Raw genomic sequence first — 23,776 nt, 5'->3', positions numbered from 1 at the left:
TCCAATGGCATCCAATAGCAGCCTTTTGACAGGCATATTTAGGGCCTGATCCCTTTGAAGTGTTGAGCACCTCCTGTAAGGTGCTGAGGGCCCTTAGCTCCTATTGACTTCACTGGGAATTAGGGGTACTCAGTCTCTCACAGAATTAGGCTCTTCCTTTGTTTAATCGTGTATTTTACAGATTGCAGTCTCCTCAGTGGATGCCATTCATGTGAAAAATATGTTGTGCTCCTGATATGTATCAAGTATTCAGACAAACGGTACTCTTGATGTACTCCAGTTTGTGGGATGTTTGTTCTATGCAGTGTTTGTATGTCTTTACACAGGAAACTATCCTACTACACAGAAGAAATAATGTTCTATTCATAATATAATCAAATAATAATACAAATCCAGATACTTAATAGCTGTTAACTAAATTTTAGAGAGAGTGCATTTTTGGTCCTATTTGATGACAATGCTGGCAACTTAATTTTAAGAGCTAATTACTTTCATCTGTGGTTGGTTTCATTACCTGTGTCATTTGGGTCATACTGTCTGAAAGCTGCAATGAGTTCTGATCTCCGGGAGTAAAGTTTCTCTCGTAATGACTTTAATGCAGACCATTCAACTACACTCACCCTATGAAGAAAATAATCAGAGTGGACAATTCAAGGATTGAAATTCTCTAGCTCTTCAAATTTTTCCATATGCAGTATTTATTGTGTACCAATCCCCTGTAACAAACAATCTCAGTTTAGGAGCCCTGCAACGAGCCCCATAAAACAGTGACATTAAAAAACCCAAAAGAATGGTCTGAGCTTATTTGGTGGCTGAGTTATTCATGAGAGACATTACACAGTCAAGTTATAAGTCCTTTACATTAGCAAAGTGGACTCTAGTGTCATGCATGGCAGAACTGTTCTGACAAAATTCTTGGGCTGATTCACACCAGTATTACTCCAGTTTTACGCCATGGCATTACACCGGTGTGAAAATGGTGTCATACAATGGCGAATCAGGCTCGACATATATCCTGTACATTTGCTGTCTTATACAATTCAAATCCTTGATTCTTTTTATAGCACTGCAAATAACTCAGAACAATCAAATTAGAGCTGTTGGAACCCCTTTTATCTGTTATCACATTTGTTTTTAAATCCATTTAAAAAAAAGAAAACCAAGTAACGTAAAGGGCTGTGCAAATACAATTAAACCTCTCATGTAACTTCTGCCGTGAACAATTCACACATTCTGGGTTCATATTGATACACTGTACATGTATCCACAGGCGCCGGCTTCTAATTTTCCCCAGGGGTGCTCAACCCCCACTTAGCCCCAGGCCCCCCCCCACTCCACCCCTTCCCCCAAGGCCATATCACCAACTCGTCTCTTCCCATCCCTGCTCCACCCCCACCCCGCCTCTTTCCGCCCCCTCCTCCAAGCACCCCTCGTTTTCACTCCTCCCTGCTCCATCCCAGTGCCTCCCACATGCTGCAGAACAGCTGTTCAGGAGGCGCTGGGAGTTGATTGGCAGGGGCCACTGGTGGGCGGGAGTGGGGGGGAGGGGTGAGCTTGGGTGGAGCACCCACGGAGTTGGCGCCTATGCCTGTATCCATTAGATGTGTTGTCCTTACTGTACCTCTGGTGAAGAGTCTGTTTGCGTGTGCATTTACTGACTTGATACTGCACAAAGCGAGGTATCAAATCAGGATTCAGTTTGAGATAAGCACCACGGTTGCTGCCATCTTCATAGTAGTTAGAGGCAGAAAAAATAGTGATAACCTGGTATAATAAAAGAAAAAAAAGAAATCAGTGGAATTGATTAAAGCTGCCCCCTTTTTGGACTGAAGTTTAAAACTGGCTTTAGAAAATTGAGACAGGTTACAAAATGAATTAAAACAAGTGTAAAACCCGAATAAATCTATAAGCCTGCCAATGGCTGCTCAGCTAAACAAAATGTCAACTCTAGTCCTGCTTCAGAACTTCATTTTTCACTTTTTCCATGAGGACTTCACTTTATAAGACAAACAACATATAATTACACTTGCCACAAAGGCAACATTTCCCTGGGGTCTAAATGGTTTTGAATCTCCTTCCCTTCCTTCTAGCCATGTGTGTCAGAGAGAGAGAGGCCAAGAAGATGAAGGAAATTACTCAGAGGAATTAAAGTAACATGTACGTTGATATACTTACAATACAGTGGGTCTTGACCTTTCCCACACTGGAACTCATCTCCCATTAGCAACATGAGAAGGACAGGGTGGTCATGACCTAAGTTCCCTCTAAGCTGTACGGCCGCGCACCATGCTATCAAGGGCCACGCAGATGGGGAGAGGCACCCCTCCCCTGGCCCAGCCTCAGAACTTCGGTGGCCAGGAAAAGGCGCCCCTGCCCCAGTTCCAGCCTCGGAGCTGCCGCAGCTGGGAAGAGGAGCCCTGGCCCCGGCTCTGGGCTTGGAGCTGCAGCAGCCAGGGAGAGGTGCCTCTCCCCTGGCCCCGAGCTGCTGCGGCAAGAGAGGCCTGGAAGGAGTCCTCTCTCCCCGCCGCAGCCCCAGGGTACCCTAAACCCCTCATCCCTGGCGCCACCCCAGGGCCTGCACCCCCAGCCAGAGCCCTCACCCCGCTGCACCCCAACCCTTTGCCCCATCCCTGAGCCCCCTTCGGCACCCTGAACCCCTCATCCCTGGCCTCAACCAAAGGCCCACACCCCCAGCCAGAGCCCTCACCCCCCTGCACCCCAACCCTGTGCCACAGCTTTGAGCCCCCTCCCACATGCCGAACCCCTTGGCTCCACCCCCACGACACATCACCTCCATATTGGTGCACATAACAAAATTCATTCCGCACATGGCTGTACAAAATTAGAGGGAACATTGATCATGACCCTCAGGTTGCAAACCCATGCAATAATGAATGTAACTCATAATAATGCACTATAGCATAGCTACAAAAAGATTATTGGAATTTTAGGCTTGAGCAACAGGAAATGACCCAGGAACATCTTCCCTCTCAATTTCCCAGAACTAGAATTTACCCAGGGTAAGATTTCAGGCACAAAAACGTAGCTCAGATTCTTTCTCTACCCTCAGTGATGCAGCTCTAACTAGCATTTGTCCTGACAAATTTCCAGTGTGCAAAAAACGAGTTGCAGAAGCACGTGCAGTAAGCCCTATAATGTTTCTATTACAAAGTGCCAGTCCGCACAGTCAGTGGGCCTTTCAGTGAGCTGCTTTTTTCAGAGACACAGAGACACGCTTTTCTTAAAAAATGCACTTTCCTCAGGCAGAGACGGTGTGACTTGAGTGGAGGTTTTCAGAGATTTCAAAGCATGGGTGGCTATGGCGCCATTCTTGTTATCATTAACAAATCTCCCCTTCAAGGTGAGGGGAGTTTTGCCTAAGAAAACCTCACACGAGTACTGTGAATATTCCCAGTACCTGTTTTATAGAACTCACTCTTTTTCACCAATTGACTTAGCTGATAAATTTGAGGTTACTCCTATGGGGTTTTCTGTGAAGGTCACAGCAGCATTTTATTTTATACGTGATGATCTTACCTGCCCATCATGACTGATCTCATAACCTTCTTGTTTGCATTCATGAGACCTGATCAGCATCTTCAGATTATACCGTTTAAGCAGCCTGGCAGTAACATCGGGCCCAAAGTAGCAACCACCTCCTCGAGATTTGTTTGGTGTGCAGCCATTTTGGTTTTTTGGATCACTCCAAAGAATATCAGCCACCTTTGAAGAACAAACCAACAGACATAATTACTGACAATTAGTACAACATAGGCTACAACCTGGGACATTATTTAGAAATGCTGGCTATTACAGGGGCCCCAAGCACAATAAGATACAGCTAGACTTCTCAGGTTTTCTTTATTTCCTTAAACTAATACATTCCTTTTGCTTGGAAAACATTTCTTTTTATTTGCCTTTATTAAACAAAAGCCATCTGAGTTGAGTTTTTAAATGTAAATCACTAGGTAGATTTTATACTGTATTTCCAAACAATTTCAGAACCTAATACTCTCCAGAGAGAACAAAATACTTGCTTTTTGTTTTCTGTTGTCTTTGGAAGACTCACATTTCAAAAGAATAGTCTAATTTCTACACTAGAGTTTTATCAGTCTCCATTGTATTAGTTTAAGGACCTGCTTTCCTAAGTCACATGGGTCAGTGGCAGGAGGCAGGCTTCCTATGTTAGAAGAGAGTTGCCCACAGAGAAGCCAATATAACCATCCACTTCTGCTTAAAGGAGCTGACCAAAGAGAAACTTGGAAAATATACCCCTGCCTTACAATTATTTTTTCAGATTACAAACAGCTCTGTGAATTAAAATCACAGAGTTGTCACAATTCATTAAATTATTGTACACTGAGGGCTTAATCTTGTTCTTTGGTAAACAAGGCAAAAGTGGAGGGAAGATGACAAAGGTAAATCCCTTCTCCCTGAACAATCAGCAGGCCCTGCATACCACAAACCCGAGGAGTTGGGATTTGTTGGGTAGGTCAGCGTCCAGCTCCCCAAGCCTGCTCGTGTGTGCACTGCAACCACAAAATAGGTGCAGTTTTTGACTGACGACTGGGAAATTATAGCCCATTGAAACTAAAAGTACCTTTTGTACTATCAGATCCTACCACACAAGGATACTCAACTGCATCAGATATTATTGAAATGGATTGAAATGTTTGCTATTGAGACATTTTGAACACTGAGGAAATATAGTACATAAAACATATTTATTTGTAGAATAAAGTGATGTGTCTTGAAATGCATTTGAATGACCAGAGGTAGAAGGTAGAGTCAGCCATAATGAAAATCGCCTTGACTGCCCAGAATGATGTCTGAAAGAAAAAGTTTTCTCTGTTCATCTCAGAATCAAAACATCCTGTTTACACAAAATAAATTCCATTTGTCTATACAGATAGTTTGTTTTTTAAGAAGTCTGTATTTGGTTTCACATACTTGTTTCCATTCCTTTGCTGTTAATTCTGAAGGCACGCTCGGCATATGAACACCGGACTCTAGATACTGTGCATCTAGGAGCGGGCCAGAGTTAGCACCATCATGAAGCAGCCACCTGTGCTCCCCAACATCCAATAGATCACCGGTGTATAGTCTTCTATGGCTAGATGATGAAGGCCTGGTCATTCCTTTGACAGCAATAGCCTGCCCAGGAAGGCATCTCTTGACTCTTATTATAGGAGAGTATTCTACAAAGTCAGTTCTTTCCAGGTCATGGTTTCTCTCTGTGCTTGATTTCGGTGGTCTCAGCACAGACTTCATCTAAAAGACAGACTCATCAGTGCATATTTACTGATGCTTATATAAATCAAAAAAGTCAAAGATGCACTATATTTCATAATATGCTCCATATCTCAGCAACAACTGCTTGAAGGAAATATTAACTCATCACTACTCTGGATTTAAACTCTGAGTTTTAACTTTTCACCAAATACAGTTCTTGAACTCCCGGTAGAAACTTCAGTACCTAATTCCATTGGAAGTTAGATACCTATGTTGAAAATCTGCCCCTTTATCAATAACATTGGGGATGAAATGGTATTCACTGAGAAACATGGACCTGATTCTCCACTCTTTATTCTAGCATTACTCTGGTTTAACTCAGTTGAAATCAATGGAATAACACCAGGATAAAACGGGAGTAACCCAGTAGTGAATCAGACACTATATCCTTAAATAAACCTAAGCTCCTTGATTGTTCACCAGGGCTAGTGCTCTTCTGGAGCTGCATAAGTTGGCTATGGCAATTCATTTTAAAACAAACCTTTTCTTGAAAGAGTCAGGCTGCTTCTTGCATTCTCTTTTGAGATTCACTTGCACTAGCTCATTTTTTTCGCCAAAGAAGTGTGTGTATTAAACAATTTATTAAAGAAAAAGAAAATTGATTCTACTACTACCATAATTTTCTTCCACAGAGTCCTAAATATCTGAGCCGAAGCTGTCTTTCCCCATGGTCCTGATCAACATCCAAACAGTTGTTATCTACCTAAGGCGCTGACTCAAAAATATGAGTGGGGATTGTGTAGCGTGCCAAAAAATAATAGCTAGATATCAGAAACTGCTTCTGGCAGCAAATTGTGCCAGGTATCAGTTTGGAATACCACAAATGCCAGTGCATTTGGAATCCGGCTCACAAATGTCTGACTCTTACTGAAGTATTTCAATACTCTCCTGCAGAGGTGAGTTCACACGTTAATTATGCGTTGCATAGCAGCTGCATTAACATCTGCAAATAACAGGCCAAGCATAGACTTGGTGTTAGTAACTTCCACTGTTTTCAGCGGGAGTTGCACCTGCTTAATCTCAGGGCCGAATTTGACCTCTTGTCTTCTGAACTTGTTTCAGTTATGAAAAGTGGAATTTTGGCTGCCTCTGGGCCTGATCCTGAAACAGGATTCAAATAGGCAGAAATTTTTGACTTCTGTGGGATTTCACGCAGCTGCAAAGTAGCTCCATGCAGGCCAAGGAGTTCCGCTTGCACAGATCAGATTGTAGGGCTGGGGCCTCAGTGCACAACTATCACTAAAGGAAAGTTGAACCGGATTAAAAAGGAGGAAATTCACACACTGATGGATTTCCTAGTTCTCCTGAAACTTCTGCGAGTTGTTAAAATAAGGTAATTTTCATATTTTCTAGACAAACATATGGTCTTACAATATAGTGGGTCAGATGCTCAGGTGGTGTAAATTGGTGTAGCTCCACTTATCTCAATGGATCTACACTCATTTACACCAGCTGAAGATTTGGCTCAAAATGTCCATTGGCACCATTCACCACAAATGTTTCCTTCTGAAGAAATCATTGTCTCTATTTTGCTGTATTTTCTTTAGGTAGTATCTACTGTCTTCTCTAAATCTATAAAATGCTTAGATAACTTTACCTTAATATTTTTACTAGTAAACACTTTCAGAGATCACAAACAGAATAAAGGCAACTCTACAGAAGTACTGTCTCTTACCTTATTTCTCTTAAATAAATTCAGGAAATCCAAATCAGTGGTGTCTGATATTCCTCCATGTACGATTAGTACTTTGCTGTCAATTACAGTGGCAAGGGGAAGCCAGCTATAAACATCTTGCAGAAGATTTAAAATTTTTTTGCCATGGGACTGTAAAATATATTATTTTATTAGATATCATTCTTGAAAGTCACTAGTGCTTATCACAACAAGTAAATAATGTGGAAGTTTCTTTTGACCTCATTGTTTTGCTTGGACTTCAATAATCTGTATGAACAATTATGCCCATTGGTTTAACCCAGAAATATAATATGAATATATACATTCCAAAATTTACCTTCAGGACTGCTTGATTCTGCCTTGATCGTTTTGTTACTCTTTCAGCGTCATTTTTTCTGATGTTTATTGTTTGGCTTCATAAACTTTTCCTATTTTACTTCATACATCTCTGGACATAAGTAAAACTAACTGTTCAAATTCTAATCTCACGGTTACACTTGTATAAATGCAAAATAATTCCATTGATCTTGATGGAATTACTCTGTATTTACACTACATTCTTGAGAGCAAATCTTCTTGTTGACACACACTTCAGTTTGCACATGTTGGAAGCAAATAAGGGGGGAGAGAGGATATCTTACCCGGTACTTCTTCATAACTTCTTTTGTGAAGCCATATCTGAAAAAACAGAGACAGCATCACAAACTGGCTTTCTGCATGATCACTTTTCACTATAACCCGGCAATAGTTTCTATGATTCATGTGAAACATTACTTCGGCCATTATAGCTAGTGCATACACTGTAAATCTTTAACAATAATAATTACAAAAAATGAAAACTACAGTAACTTCTAGGAATTCTCCATTCCCTCTTTCCTCTTCCATGCCCCATAACTTTTCCAGACATTTTCCTGATTTAACAATATACACAAATGGCTTTCCTCTACTCTGATTCATTTGGTTGAGAATGAGTTTTGACCATTATACAATGTTAATGGAGCCAAAACTTCCTGGGCAGAAACAGAACCCAGAGCAAAAGGAATTGGTGGGCTCTTGCCCATTAGCAAAAGAGAAATTTCATGCAATTCTTTTGCCTTACGGATTTTCAAAGGCACTTAAGTGACTTCAGAGCACAAGTCCCAGTGAAAGTCAATGGGAATTGTCCTCTTAAATCATTTACGTTCTTTCCAAAAGCTCGCCCACCATGTCCGTGCTTCACCAAGGGCAGGATTCTGATCTTTTATTGGTTTTATATGATTGTAACTCCTGATTTCAGTGGAATGAAGTCCTGGTGTCCAAAGCCCCACATCTCTCAGCCTTCAAATTAGCCAATGTGTGATACAACCACTCAAAATATGTGACAAATGACAATAATCGGAACATCTTAGCTTTCTTGCACATTGCACCATAATTGACAGGTTTATGTTTTTTCACTATAAACTCCATTTTTAAGGACATTGTCTCACTGTGTGAATTAAACAAACCAGTTTTGTAAAAAAACAACCCTGGGAAAATAAATGTCATTATTTGCAACCATAAGGATCCTCTCCCATGGAACATCAACAAGGTTTGAATTCTGAACCTGAGCTCCCCTGCATAGCTCTCTACCACTTGAGCTAAGAGAGTAATTTCCCCTCTGGGTAATGATCACAAGAGGGGGACACAACTCATCTCTTACTATTTGGTCAGGCAACTATTTGCTAAACAGCAGTAGAATGATGGGGATCAGGATTGCTGGGTTCTCTTCCTGTGCCTGGGAGAAGCGTTGTCCAGCGGTGAGCCCCGTGGGTACAATCAGGATAGCTACTAACGTTGCTTTGGCATATTTTTTTTCCTGAGATGCAGTGTGGCTGAATGGACGAGACTTGGGTCTGCCCACAGCCTTAGCTTTTCCCGAGATCACTTTGTGCAGCCTTCCAATTAACTTATTTGTACAATGAAGGAAGTCTCTGATGCTGAGAAACAGCAGTCAGTAGAGGTGGGATTTTAGCTCATGGTCTCCTGGCTCCTATCTTCGTGCATTTCTCCTGGTGTTACAACGTATTTGGACAGGACACATCACTTGTTTGGTGATGGAACACCGCCTGCCTTATCAGTGCTCTGGAACAGGCAACCCGATTCAAACAACATACGGACCGTGCCTCAGAATCTCATATGCCTGAAAGCTCTGCAAAGTTGATTGACTTCAGTGCGCTGTGAATTGGTCCCTGAGTGAGAAATGAATCAGATCCACGTTTAAGGGGGTTAGTAGAAATAACCCTTCCCCCTGCTAGATTAAGATGCAGAATTAACATCTGAGTGCCCAATAAAACACTTGTTTCTGTATGAGACAAACCTGTGGCAACTAGATTCATCATAACCATAGCAAAAGGATCAAAAAGGCATTCAACTCGGTGATATTTGCGTGGAAAAAGAACAGAAGAAAATGTTACCTCAGATTCATGATATGGTCTTCATGGTTCCCTCTGTTCAAGTGTAAATGGTTGGGGTAGACAAGAAGAAAGGCAAACAGGATAATAAGTATTTCAACAGAATTTTTCCCCCGATCCACAAAATCTCCATTAAAAAGGTAAGGGTTTTCTTCTGAAGGCAGGCCATTCTGCAGGAGGAAACAAAACAAGCAAAGTTGGTGAGGCAATGTACTTAACAGGCATAGACTGAAATGAATTTCCAAAAACAAAGGCTAGAGGTTTTCAGATTGTATGTCATGTTATGGTTGTTTTTACAATATGAAAAAGTGGAGCTGCAAGCAACACAGGTTATATTGCTAGGTCATCTACATAACACATGGATTTAGAGAGACAGTGCTGTCACATTGTTCTCTCCTCTTTAGGACAGAGGTCCCCACACTGTGATCTTTGGACTACTGGAGGTTTGCAAAGCACTTGCTGATGACTCATGGAAATCTGACGCCTCACATGCTGCTAACTCTAAGCCTTGCTTCCACCTGCTAAATTATATTAAAAAGGAGCAATCAAATCATTACTCTCCTAATGTAATATTATTTTCCCATAAATGCCATTGCTGCGGGGAAGTGATACAATTGCAAATAGTGGGGAGGAGGCCTGTTCGACGTGAATGGGAGGCGAGGTGCCCATGAGACACTCTACTGTTAAGAGAGAAAAAGTCTGAGAAGCCTGGGGTTAGCATACTCAAGAAGAAAGCTACGATCTGAAAAGTTCTCAGACTCAGGGGACAAGGGATTTGGGATTTGTAGGTATCGTAATAATCCACACTTCATAGTTCAGAAGATATAAGGCAATTCATTTTTATGAATGACAATTTTGAGATATACCTTAGTGAATCTATTGTACTATGTTTTACCTGCATTGGTTGTCAACATACCAGGGGCTACTGTCAGCTTACAGGAAGTATGACGTCAATGTTTATATATCTCCATCATTTCTAAGGGGTATGAATGTTAGAACTGTTTATTCCACTTCTGACTTGCTATAGAGATTACCCTGCCAGAAAGAAACCTGCTAGACATTGGCATACAGACTCATTACTGACAGATCATCACCATACACATTAACACAGTCCAACTCCGATACTGTGAAGTCACCCAAAGCATTACATCCCCGGGGCACAGCACAAGTTACTCAGCATTTCTTGGGCAGCTATGAGATTCCTTGACAAAGTGCCTCCCAATTGACTTCATTCTGGGGGAGTGAAATGGGACACTGATGGGGCCCACTATTGTATGCAAATTGGTGGCCTAAGGCCTGATCCAAAGCCTAATGAAGTAACAGGGCATCTTTCCATTGATTTCAGTGGGTTTGGATCAGGCGTCCGATGATTGCTGTTCGCCCTGCTATTAAAAGACAGCAGTATTTGATTTCTAATTCTGGTCTCTCAATTCTCTGGAGAGCACAGGCTGGGAATGCTGCAAAAGCAGCATGCTCATCCCCTGCAGCAACTTCCCTCTAATTCAGGCAGTTTCTGAATTAAAGGTCACAAAAAGGACTGTAACTATGAGAGTCTGAAAATGAAGTGAGTTAAAGTAGGTTTCAGAGTAGCAGCTGTGTTAGTCTGTATTCGCAAAAAGAAAAGGAGTACTTGTGGCACCTTAGAGACTAACCAATTTATTTGAGCATAAGCTTTCGTGAGCTACAGCTCACTTCATCGGATGCATTCAATGGGAAATACAGTGGGGAGATTTATATACATAAAGAACATGAAACAATGGGTGTTACCATGCACACTGTAAGGAGAGTGATCACTTAAGATGAGCTATTACCAGCAGGGGAGCGGGGGCGGGGGGAAGGGGACCTTTTGTAGTGATTATCAAGGTGGGCCATTTCCAGTAGTTGACAAGAACGTCTGAGGAACAGTTTGGGGGGGGGGAATAAACATGGGGAAATAGTTTTACTTTGTGTAATGACCCATCCACTCCCAGTGTCTATTCAAGCCTAAGTTAATTGTATCCAGTTTGCAAATTAATTCCAATTCAGCAGTCTCTCGTTGGAGTCTGCTTCTGAAGTTTTTTTGTTGAAGAATTGCAACTTTTAGGTCTGTAATCGAGTGACCAGAGAAATTGAAGTGTTCTCTGACTGGTTTTTGAACGTTATAATTCTTGACGTCTGATTTGTGTCCATTTATTCTTTTACATAGAGACTGTCCAGTTTGACCAATGTACATGGCAGAGGGGCATCGCTGGCACATGATGGCATATATCACATTGGTAGATGTGCAGGTGAACGAGCCTCTGATAGTGTGGCTGATATGATTAGTAATAAAAAAAATAAAATTTAAAAAAAAAAAAAGGAAGGAAGGAAGGAAGGAAGGAATCCTTGAGGCTCCTTGAGGCTCCAGAAAGGGCAGGGACATCCACAGACAGGAGGAAAAGGCAAGGAACTGATATTAGTATGTGGAAAGTTGGATTGATTGGATTAACATCAGCTGGTGTTTTTTCTCTAAGCTCTACCAATTCTCTCTTGGAAAAGCTTGTCACAGCCCTACTTTTTAAAAACAAGTTTAGATTTTGAACTTAAAACACAATTATATCTGGATTCCAAATTCAAAGTGGTATTTTAGCTCTTTGATGTTCTCTTGCCAAGTTTTAAAGTGATTTCCACTTCTCCAATGTTCACGGACAGTCATAGTTCCAGGGCAAAACAAAATTAAAATCTATAGAAGCTTGAGACACTTCAGAAATGAGAACAAAAAATAGCTCTCTAATGATTTGCAGACTAGTGCTGTGAGGCTGTTTGCTGCTGGGCATCATTATTGTATCTTCTGTGTTAGTGGTTAATTAGCTTCTTTGTTATCTGCCTTCTATTCAGCTTCAGGGTATCTCTACACATCAATTTAACAGAGTCTAATTTAGCAATAAACTATTTAAAATTCCAAGGCTTTGGGTGAATGACTGGAAACACTGTAATTTAACAAAGACTCATGCCCGGAATGAAGTATCTACAAATTGGACACTTCAGGTAAGAAAAGGTGAGATAATCTTCTTAAGAAAGAAAGCAAAAGGTATCAGGCATAATATTATGTAAAATAGTTCAACTGATCATCAAATTTGTCATTTAAACCTATGTAGCTCCTATCCTTTTTTAGTCATTAATGGTTCAGAGATGTGTATACATTGTGGCAAAAATCATATGGATAGCAAACCAATGAGTGTACTGTAAACCACATCTGTAACTGAACCTTGCCAAAGGGGGTTAGCAGCCACTTCCAATCCACCAAGCTCAGTAGGCAGCTGAGTTAAATGGAATTCTTCAGCTGGGTGTTTAGACAGTTGTATCACTTTGTCCCTCTGATGGGGAGCTAACAGTACTTGTTATCTCAAAGGAAGAAATTCCTTTTAAGTTTAAGAATGTGGTGCTGATAGAGTTGCAAATGGATCCCAGATGTAGTGCTGGCCGGATCCCCAGCTGGTGTAAACTGCAGCTCCATTTCCTTCAACTGAACTATGCTTTACACAAGCTGAGGATCTGGAGCTTGTAGGATTAGGCAGCAGGAGGAAGGAAAATTCATTCATGACCCTTTTGTGCTGACCATGCCCATGAAAAGTGGCCACGAAACAGCCATGGCCTATAAGCCACCTCCCCCACCCAAGAACACGCCTGACATACGGTGCATCCCTGGGATGTGCAGAGCCAGCATAGACAGTTGCACATACATAGGGCCCTACCAAATTTACAGCCATGAAAAACGCATCATGGACCATGAAATCTGATCTCTCCCTGTGAAATCTGGTCTTTTGTGTGCTTTTACCCTATATTATATAGATTTCACGGGGGAGACCAGTGTTTCTCAAATTGGGGGTCCTGACCCAAAAGGGAATTGCAGGGGGATCTCAAGGTTATTTTAGGGGGGTTGCAGTATTGCCACCCTTACTTCTGGGCTGCTCCAGAGCTGGGCAGCCAGAGAGCAGCTGCTGTTGGCCGGGTGCCCAGCTCTGCAGGCAGTGTCCTGCCAGCAGCACTGCAGAAGTAAGGGTGGCAATACCATCCCATGCCACCCTTACGTCTGCGCTGGTGCTGGCAGTAGCTCTGCTTTCAGAGCTGGGCTTCTGGCCAGCAGCTGCCGCTCTCCAGCTGCCCAGCTCTGAAGGCAGCACCACTGCCAGCAGGAACACAGAAGTAAGGGTAGCAGTACTGCAATCCCCTCTACAATAACCTTGTGACCCTCCCCTCCTCCCACAACTGTTTTTTGGGTCAGGACCCCTATAATTACAACACTGTGAAATTTCAGATTTAAATAGCTGAAATCATGACATTTATTATTTTAAAAATCCTATGACCATGAAATTGACCAAAATGGATTGTGAATTTGGTATGGCCCTATATATACACCTCCCCATGCAGGAGCCCCTGGGACTTGGTGGCACATCAAGGACATGTCAGGAGAGTGTCACTATGGAATTCCTAAACCTAAGGGCTATGTAAATCTATGTTGAAGACTGAGCTGTATCTATCTGCATCAATTAATTACTCTCCACATAAGTAAGATCCTCAATCCTGAATTCCCTGACCACTCAGAAGTCATGACAAAATGTTTGCTTTTTTATGTAGTTTGATGAAAGGATCCTGTCAATAACCTCCTAACCATGGAAGGCTTTGGGTAAAGTCCTGGCCCCACTGCTGTCAAAGGCAGTTTTGCCATTGAGTCCAGCAGAGTCATGATTTCCTCCCTCACACTGCGGGCTGTTTTCATTATTTCATCCTGTTAAGAGACAAGCCCTGTTCTCCAATGCCGTATTTTAAAATGTACGTCATATCCAGGGCTGTTTGCAGCTATAAACATTCAAGTATTCACTCCCAAAATAGAGTGTTTTACCATGCCATGTGTTTTGAATATTGAAAGTAGGCTGAATCCAACTGTTCTATCATGCTGTTCTAATATGCAATTTGGAAATGGAAAAGTTGTCTCATTGAACTATCAGCTAAAAGGCAGGAAAGCAAAGAAGTAGCTAAAATTGGTAACTTAATAACATGGGAAGTTGACCCCTGCTTAGGTCAGTATTGTACTAATTTTTTTAAAATTAGGTTTCTGCTTGGACAAGATATTCAAGTTTGCAGCTGACAGATGAGTGGAAAGTGTAACTGAGCCAATTAAACAAAGAGGTATTACATCATTCAAGCACCTGGATTAACTCATGCCAGCCAATTCAGACGAATACAGAATAATCAGTCATAAAAAGAAATCAGAGGGAGTATCTGTTAAACTGTAAGGTGGTGAATCATACTAAAAAGAAAATAAATTTGGAACGTATTGTAGGAAAATTCTTATGCCTTCAGCTAAATATACAACTGCAGAGAAGACAGCCTGGAGTTTCATTTTTTCCACGTTAGCAAAGCATAATTATGTTTTATTTCACATGAAACACATGAACAGCTGCTGAAGGCTAAACGGAGGATGCCCAGGATATTTTCATTTTGTGCAAAACTGCATGACTGCTTTCAAAAAAGGGAAAGCTTTTAAGCAGATAGAAGTGCTCTGCACTTCACTTCCTGTAAATAGTATATATAAAAAAAAAAGCACTTTTGTAGATATTGATTGGAAGCGTAAATGGGTTTGGAGAGGTTTGAGAAAACTGCTGCATTCTTCATGATGGCTAAATCAGCCATGATGTAGGGTTTCACCAGGGATGAATTTGGCTCTTTCTCTTTGAAGAACTGAGCCTTTACAAAATATTACAGTAGCACTAGGATTTTGTAGAAGGTTCAAGAAGCCATCTCTCATTTTGGTTTATCACACTAGTCTATGCTCTCTGCTTGGCATTCAGTCAAACTGTCAGAGAGCCAAAGACACCCAGATTTCTCTCTTCAAAATGGCCATTTGGTTGCTGAGGTGGAAAGATAGCAGTAGCCAAAGAACTATTCTGTGACTATATATCACATACACAGTACCTAACAATACCTGTGTGGTATGCAGTTGCTTTCCTAGCACCAACCTAAAGAGTGAAAATGCTCAGGAATAAAGCATCTAATTACCTTGTAGAATATCAGCAAAAGATCATCCAGTTTTCCATGCAAATCACCTAGAGGGAACAGGATATTCAAAGTTTTGTGACAAAGTCTGTTATACCACACTGATTAAATGAGAAAACTGGAATTAAAAACTACAGTAGGTGTCAATATGATTTTATCACATTTTCCCTGGTAGAACTGTCCTTGCAACTTGGTTTATACAGACTACATTTTCAAAGAGGTGTGCAGCTCATTTTCAAAGAGGTGTGCAGCTAAATCTGGCAATTACACACTGAAGTGCACCTACAATAGCCTTGCATGAAGCTTTAATCTTTTTATGTGGGTGTGTTGGAGGGTAGAAGATCACTTGCAGCCTTGAAAAGAGTTAGGTACTTGAGGAGATGGGTACATTATGAACAAACATATTATGAATTTTAGTTCTTATATTTGTGCTTTGTTACCAGTGAGGGGTGCCCTACAAATATCTATGAGAAAAAGATAGGAACCTAGAAATAAGTGTTTAGCATACCTATGAGCATAGCCAATATGCACACTGGTACTTAAGACAGATGGCCATGCTTAATTGGGCAACTAAATTAATGGGATTTTAAAATCCTATTTATTTTTTAAAAAACATCACCTTGTTATCTGACATATATTATATGCATCTGTTCTATTTGTCTAATTCAGGACCAGAGTTTGGCTGTTATGGGTGGGGATGGGCAGAGAGAGTATAAATAATCTTTCCAAGAACAAGATGCACCAATAATGCCAGTTTTAGCTCTGTCAGGGGGTTTCTTGTGGAATAGTACAAAGTATTATTCAAAAGGAGGAATTCACCCCTATGTAAAGGGATCCTGCACTACTTTAAGTCTTCAAAGTGGACTAAGTGGGATTTAACTGGTGCATAGGCCCCCTCTGCATAGGAGTAAATTTCACCTGGATGAGAAGGGGAGCCAGAATCGGGCTCTTAACTTGTATCTCATCATCCAAATAAACATTAAAAAGTTTCCAAATTTACATAAATATACTCAGAGATTTCATGCTTTCACCATCAGTATTAAAAATGGGGTGGGCAGAGGCATTTTTACTGTTAATAGGGCATATAGCCAATTTTAGTCAATTTAAACACTCCTGTCGACTTCAATGGGCTAAGGGGGTTCAGATAGGAAAATATTTCAGAATAATATTTTAATCCTCAGTTTCTGAATGGAGTTCAAAGGGGATCTGGAGGGGGGAAATCTTATTTTAAGTTAATATTGTGGTCTCAACATCAGTAAAAATTAGGCTTTCATCTGCTACAAAACATCTTTTGGTTTCAAAGGCCATTATTTATTTGAATGGCAAGAAGGGACATCTTTTATGCTGCTTAAATAGTGCAAATGAGGCTACAAATAGGAGGATGCATGTATATTGATTAGCAAGAGAGCACTGATCAGTCAGCAAACGTGAACACACGTTTATTTGGTTCAGATTTTTGTGTTTTGTTTTTTTAAGTCCGGTGAACAATAGTTTACCTAAAAGACCTCATTTAGGTGCACAGCTGTGCATGTAAAATCCCTTGTTTGCAATTGCATTACATGCTCAACCAACTCTTATGAAAATGTTGGTATTTATCTGCACCTGCAATTGTACACTTAATAGTAACCGACTACTGTAAGTAACTTTGGACAAGTTATAGTTGTCAGTTACTATAGCCATTACTATTCTGTTTTGCAGCTAAAACTCCCTACTCATGCTCTGTTATCCTTTTATCTGTAATGTATGATGGCATAATCAAAACACATGGACGGTAGGCACTTTTCATTCTGAAACTTCTCCCCTGTGTCACACTACATCACTGTGTGAAGATTAATTAACTTCTTGTATGAAGAAAGATTAAGCCCTATAATGACATTAATACTTTTAGGAGGCAGAAGGTTTAAAAGGCTATTACACATGTTGTTACATACAATATAATCTATTCCAGAGACAGGCATGTTGTCAATCAAGGGCCTCATTCTGCCATGCCCATCAATGGCAGCAGTCACAGAGTATGGTACGACTAAATGTAAAGATGGCTGAACTTGGCCTGAAACATGGTGAATTTCAGTGTACTGACTACACCCGTGGCAGGATGTTTCTATCATATACTCCATAACTTTAATCTTATTAACTGGGAAATTCAGGGGCATCATGTGCTACCCCAAAGTAGCACCCTGGAATCTCCATGTTCACCATGGTGATATAATTATGATATATTTTGTACAAAGTGTGCCTTGTGAGGTCTCATTTTAAAAGTCTTGATCTGTTGAACATTACTATCCTGTTGGATTGTATGTGCCGTCATTGTATGTGGAGTTATGAAGTACTGCTATGTGTGTGTTACTGAAATATGTTGTGAGGTTGGGAACACCCATAACCAGCCTTTCAGTTATAACAAAAGAGTAGCCGTCAATAGCCAGACAGCATTAATGGCTCATCAACACCCAACAAGAAAGAATCCACTATCCCAGAGACTCCTTAGAGAAGGCACATATGTAATGGAAACTACTTGATCAATGGGGACTGACTGGTTCCCACATCACAGCAAAGACCTTTCCAGCAAGCTGGAAGAAAGCAGAGAGACAGTTACATCATCACTTGGCCTCTCTCTTTCCTCCCCCAAAATCTCAGCACCTGGAAGCATGTCTGGGAGACAAAGTTTTTGAACAGGGGAAGTTTGGTTTCAGACTGGAAAAGGAGTCCAGTTTGTGTATTGGGGAACTGTAACCTGCTTGTACCATCTGTCAGGGGGAGAAAAGGTGTTCATCTACTCTTGCTTAGAGTAAAAGTTTAGGATTTAGAATGTGTTTCTATTTTTATTTTCGTAAGGCAACTATCTCTGACCTTTATACCTAGCACATATAATCACTTAAATTCTACTTTCTGTAGTTAATATACTTATTTTAACGTTTTATCCTTACCAGTGAGTTTGTCTAAAGTGCGTGGGAAATCTGTTCAGATTACAAAGGCTGGTGCATGTCCACTTTCCGCTTCTGGCCAGTGTAAGATGGTACAGTTCTGGGGTGCAAGCCTGGGAAGCTGTGGGAATTGGCTGGAGCCTCTCTGTTATTGGTTCATGAGTAGCGGGGAGATCATTCATGTAACTCATTTGGGTGTGCCCCTGCCTGTGTAAGTGCAGTGCCTATCAGAGTTTGGTAGCTTGACATCAACATCACAGTGTGAGAGACATCCCAGGCTGGTGGATTTTGGAGGGCTCAGCAGTTCCACAGTCCAGGTTGCACCCTGGGGACCCCGTCACAAAGAGTTTCATAACATGTCTACCCTTCAGTCCTATTAGGAAATTTTATATCAACTAGGAAATTCTAGAAGGTTCCTCGTGATTTACTGAACATAGAGTTTTTAGTCTCTTCATCTATTTGATACAAAGCATAGACCAAGAAGGAGCACAACCTAAGCAAGACCCCTTAACTCAGGGAAACTCTTACGGAAATTATTGTTGAGCCAGATGTGATGGAAAGTTCCCTTTCTCAAGGACATGTAAGTCAAGCGGTGATGCAGAAAGTAAATGTTTACAACACTAGGTGGCATTTTATATATGGTTGTGCAACTTTCCAAAAAAAAAAAACCCCCTGACTATAGTGCAGGATCTGTGTTTTAACACTGACTCACCAAGCAACATCTGACAGGGTGAAAAAAGAGAGGAGATTTTTGGCTTTCTTAAAATATACCAGTGGTGACTCAGCAGTATGAGTTGTAGTAGTTTGGGGAGATTTGCACTTTTCTAAAACCATCTGCAAAATTACAGTTATGGCTGCAGTCAGGAATATCCATATCACCCTGTGGCCAAAACCAACTATATGCACTGTCATCTTACCACAGATGGTTATCTCCTTGGAGTAGGAGGTCGACAGATGAATGATGTTGGGCATCTGTTTAAGGACTTTCTTGGTTTCATGTAGCAGCTGTAGGACATAGCGGGCATGAAGGTGCTGTGAAAGGAATGCAGTGAGATGAAGGAGGCATATTAGAAATATACATAGGACATGCTACTTCATAAAAGTTCTGCCAACACAGAGACCCACCCACTACCAACAATTTTGCTACAGGTACTTGCCATTTAAAGATTGTTTACTGCACAGACATACTTTCTAAACACATACTTTACACATACTGTACACACATACTTTCACAATTACAGGCAGCATGGTCTAGGATGAAGAATCAAAAACTCATAAGAACATAATAATGGCATACTGGGTCAACCAATGGTTCATCTAGCCCAGTATCCTATCTGCCAACAGTGCCTGGTGCCAGATGCTTCAGAGGGAATGAACAGTACAGGGCAATTTTCTGAGTGCTCCATTCCCTGCTGTCCAGTCTCAGCTTCTGGCAGTCAAAGATTTAAGGATACCCAGAGCATGGCGTCTTAGAACTTCCAAATTCTAATCCTAGCTTTCCCAGTAAATTGCTTTGGGGTTTTAGGGAAGTCACTTCACCTGTGTGCCTCATTTTCCCCACTTGTACAATGGGGTTAATAGGTACTTAATGTAGCTCTTTGAATAGATAAAGGCTATACAAATGCTAGGTATTGTTAAATAACAAAAAACTTCCTTTTAGCTGTGAAAGTTTAATAATGAGTAGTAAAGTACAAAAGAAGGGGAAAAAAACCAAGAGAGAGAAAACTAAAGTCAGGGCTGTAAAGTTAATAGTTAATCTGCCTTCTTCTATATAAACTACTCCAGACGGAATTTTGAGCAACTGCATGGGTGCAGAATTCTTATGGTCCACAGATTTCTGTGACCCTGCGCAGAAAAATACAGAAGAAATCTGGGGGGGACACATGCCTCTTCCCCAACAGCCCAGGCAGCGTGTCTGTTCCAGCACCTGCAGAAGCCCTCAGAGACCCAAATCACTGCCCGGGGTCGGGGGGAGGGAGGGAGAGGGCATGGGCATACATGTCTGTGTGGAAGACATTAATCACCATCAGGGGCTGGGGCTGGGCATGTCTGCCTGCGAACAAGCAAGAGAGACTCTGTCCCTCAACCTTGCTACTGTGGAGCACCTGGTGCAGAGGGGTAGGGCTTCGGGTTGTTAGGCATGAAGGCAGGCTCTGTCCCCTGCGGCAGAAATATAGCAGCATGCCTGCCTATGTTCCTTCATTGCAACAAAGCAAGCAGCTGTTTTGCCAGGGTTGGAAATGCAATCAGACAGTGCTATCCATTAAATTGCCTGGAGGCTCATTTTATAGCAGATAAGCACTGGATTGATAGAAAATTCCATCAGTTTTTGCTTGAGAGGAGATAAGGTGTGGAAGAATAAGAGTCTGCTCTGTGCATTCCTACAAAACTGTTTCAATGTTTGAAATGAAAAGCAGTTCTTGATGTGAAAAAAACAAAACCATTGTTAATGTTGCTATTGATAGTTAATTGAGCTCATTCTCTGAGACAGAAATGTAGCAACCTGCCTGCTAGTGACGTTGTTAATGTTCCTATTGTTAGTTAACAGTTCCCATTCTCAGTAAATTCCCTCAGGAGCATAAAACCTGTAAAAGTTTTAAGGTTTCAGAGTAGCAGCCGTGTTAGTCTGTATTCGCAAAAAGAAAAGGAGTACTTGTGGCACCTTAGAGACTAACAAATTTATTTGAGCATAAGCTTTCATGAGCTACAGCATCACATCCAATGAAGTGAGCTTTATTCACTTTTTCCCTGTGTCAAAGTGGCACAATGGGGTTAGATTACAGTTTAGGATTTATTTTATTTACACATTTTTTTAAAAAAAGACTTTGAGGGCAAATAAAACATTTATCAAGCAGTCAATAAAACATCAGGACAATCAGAACCAAGCACTTCTCAAAGTACCCAGCCAGGTCCAGATGAAGTTACCAAAGGGATATTCGTTCTTTTGCATGACATGAACAGCCTTCACATCATGCATCAAAAATGCCTCCACCAGCTTCTCATGCTCGAGAATTCCCTACAAAACTTCATGCAGATGGGGACAAATTATTTTGCACATCCGGCAATGATGTTCTCAATCATGACTGATGGTCTGTAATTGTGGATCATTTTGCACAAAAAACCCACATTATTTTGACAAAATATGCAGAATTTTAAAATACTGTGCGCAGAATTTTTAATTTTTTGGCACAGAATTCCCCCAGGAGTAAGTAAGTGTCAGAATGAGACTCTCAATCTTTAAAACTCATCCATTCAATCTCTTTGTTCCTCTCAGCTGCAAAAATATTTTCCCACTGAGATTCCTTCTTTCTTGTACTTCCTGCTCTGTTAATAATGTCTAGGATGATCCCACCATCCAATGATTGCAGGCCTTTTAATTTAAAAATAGGCATCTCAGTGCACCATCCAGCTGAAATTCTACTCAGACTTTCAACCACTTTCGTTCTGGAAGGTGGTGCGGGGAGAGGCAAAGTCACAGAGGCTAATTACCCTATCTCCAAAAGACTTTTGATCATAGAATGAGCCTTAACTCCCACTTGGGAGCAAGAAAGCCGGTGCTCAAGGATGATGCCTGTGTTTGCTCATTTACTCTTCTATTTACCACAGCTCCTCTTTCTAGATCCATCACTCAAGATAAATATTGGAAGCCCCATTTACTCAATAAATTTAAAACTTGGCTGGACTATTAATAGTTAGCACTGAAACTGCAGTTTAAAGTTTCAAATTAATCACTCCCCATAACACTCAACAGTGTAAATATTAGCACCATGTTACAGAGGGGAACACAGAGGCAAGCAGGCAAGGAAGTCAGTAGCAGAGCCAACTTCAGCTTTCCTAGCTCCTTGACTCATGCTCAGTCCTTTAGACCATAACAAATAATCAGTAAATGAACAGCAGAGAATAATCCTGCACTGGCAGAAAGAGTAGAAAGACATATTAGGTCACCTAGTTCACTTAGTTTCTATGATCCTATAATTTAGTCTCCATAACAACTTCTGACATTATTTAAGTTGTCAGTCATGATAGTCATATTCTAAAACCAATACAGTCCCAACTCCTAACTTGCCTGTTGATCCTTGAAAGCATGAAGAAGTGAATTAGTGTCTGCAACAGTCAGGGGAAACGACAGCCGAGGTCCATGGTAGGAGTCTGGGACCTCTATCGTCCGCTCATATTCTAGTAACTGTACATCTGAACCTGCAGTATTAAAAATCACTGGAACTATTGAAAAAATCAGAAATCAAATCTAGAAAGGGAGGGAGGAAGACAATGTAGACAGTCTCATCTTGGAAGGCAACACAAGTTCTGAACCCACAGAAATCACTGGTATTTGCACTGCTATTATAATAAAGTGGTTAATTAGTTCCTGCCATTAGTTTGTGGATCAACTACAACTTTCCAACAATTATCTCTGATTTATAAATTAAAAAAATACAGCGTCTAAAGTCAGATGGAACATTGCTGCAAAATATTTTTCAACCACAGCCTGTCATTCTAGATTAGGAGAAATTTTGCTATCCAATCCGCCCTCCCTTCCCCCAACATAGATCTGAAGTTTATTGTTGATGATCGATAGCTCCTTCTTTATTGTTGATCATCAATAACTCCTTCACCTGTTTACAACAATGTAATGTTAAACTTTTACTGGGTTTAAAGCCAATTAGTTTTGTTGTAGTTACTTTCCTATATATGAGAAATCCCAAAAGCTCACTGAAGATTTAGGGCTTGTCCACACTCAAAACACTGCAGCGCTTCAGCACAGACACTACCTACACCGATGGGAGGGGTTCGCCCACCAGCGTAGGTAGTTCACCTCCCTGAAAGGTGGTAGTTAAGTCGACGGACGAATTCTTACATCGACCTAGTGCTGTCTACATGGGGACTTAGGCTTGCTTAACTACCCAGCTCAGGGGTGTGGATTTTTCCAGACCGATGTAGTTAAACTGACCTAATTTTCTAGTGTAGCCCAGGCCTCAACCAAACAAACCCTATTCTCTCACAGCTGTGTGCCAACAATGGTGTTTCAAGATCACCATTTCCACGAGAGTGGAGACACAATGTCCCCATTTGGCCAGCTGTCAAAAACCTATTGTCTGTACTGCAGCAAGTATAAGTATGTCAGGAGAAAGAAACATAGTTTGTTCTCCTATTCTTCGTGGTGTGTGGAGAAGGTGGAAATATTTCTAATTGCTTCAATTCAGGGTTCTTTTTATATACACTTGTCTATACACGAGTATGTAGGGCACTGAAGTGTTTGCTTTTGCACATTACTGGTCTGTCTCATTCCTTGAAAAGAGAACCAGCTAGCAGCAGTATCCTTACTAAAAACATTCTAGTGGTTGCTCGGGTCGAGCTATGGTGTTGCTCTTGTGAGGTTCCAGTGTTTAAAACAGCTTTTGTTTTGTTGTTGTGGAGCTTAATTTTTTTCATAACCCTGATTAGAC

The 23,776-nt window shown here is 41.1% G+C and overlaps 1 protein-coding gene across 2 annotated transcripts in view; it reads right to left on the bottom strand.

Moving 5' to 3' along the window:
• PPEF1 (protein phosphatase with EF-hand domain 1) overlaps nt 1–23,776 on the bottom strand; it is a 65,598-nt gene that overhangs the window by 5,928 nt on the left and 35,894 nt on the right. For both annotated transcript variants that reach the window (XM_074946085.1, XM_074946096.1), the window contains 10 exons: nt 22,399–22,529; nt 19,250–19,364; nt 15,415–15,461; nt 9,400–9,566; nt 7,609–7,645; nt 6,968–7,117; nt 4,951–5,271; nt 3,538–3,723; nt 1,622–1,764; nt 515–621 (listed from right to left, as the gene is read on the bottom strand). In XM_074946085.1, the coding sequence (XP_074802186.1) occupies nt 515–621; nt 1,622–1,764; nt 3,538–3,723; nt 4,951–5,271; nt 6,968–7,117; nt 7,609–7,645; nt 9,400–9,566; nt 15,415–15,461; nt 19,250–19,364; nt 22,399–22,529 (1,404 nt within the window). The remainder of the gene's footprint in view (nt 1–514; nt 622–1,621; nt 1,765–3,537; nt 3,724–4,950; nt 5,272–6,967; nt 7,118–7,608; nt 7,646–9,399; nt 9,567–15,414; nt 15,462–19,249; nt 19,365–22,398; nt 22,530–23,776) is intronic.

This window comes from Natator depressus, chromosome 1, assembly GCF_965152275.1.
Source record: "Natator depressus isolate rNatDep1 chromosome 1, rNatDep2.hap1, whole genome shotgun sequence".
In the NCBI taxonomy this organism is placed as follows: domain Eukaryota; kingdom Metazoa; phylum Chordata; order Testudines; family Cheloniidae; genus Natator; species Natator depressus.
This window is presented reverse-complemented; position numbering and strand designations above follow the sequence as displayed.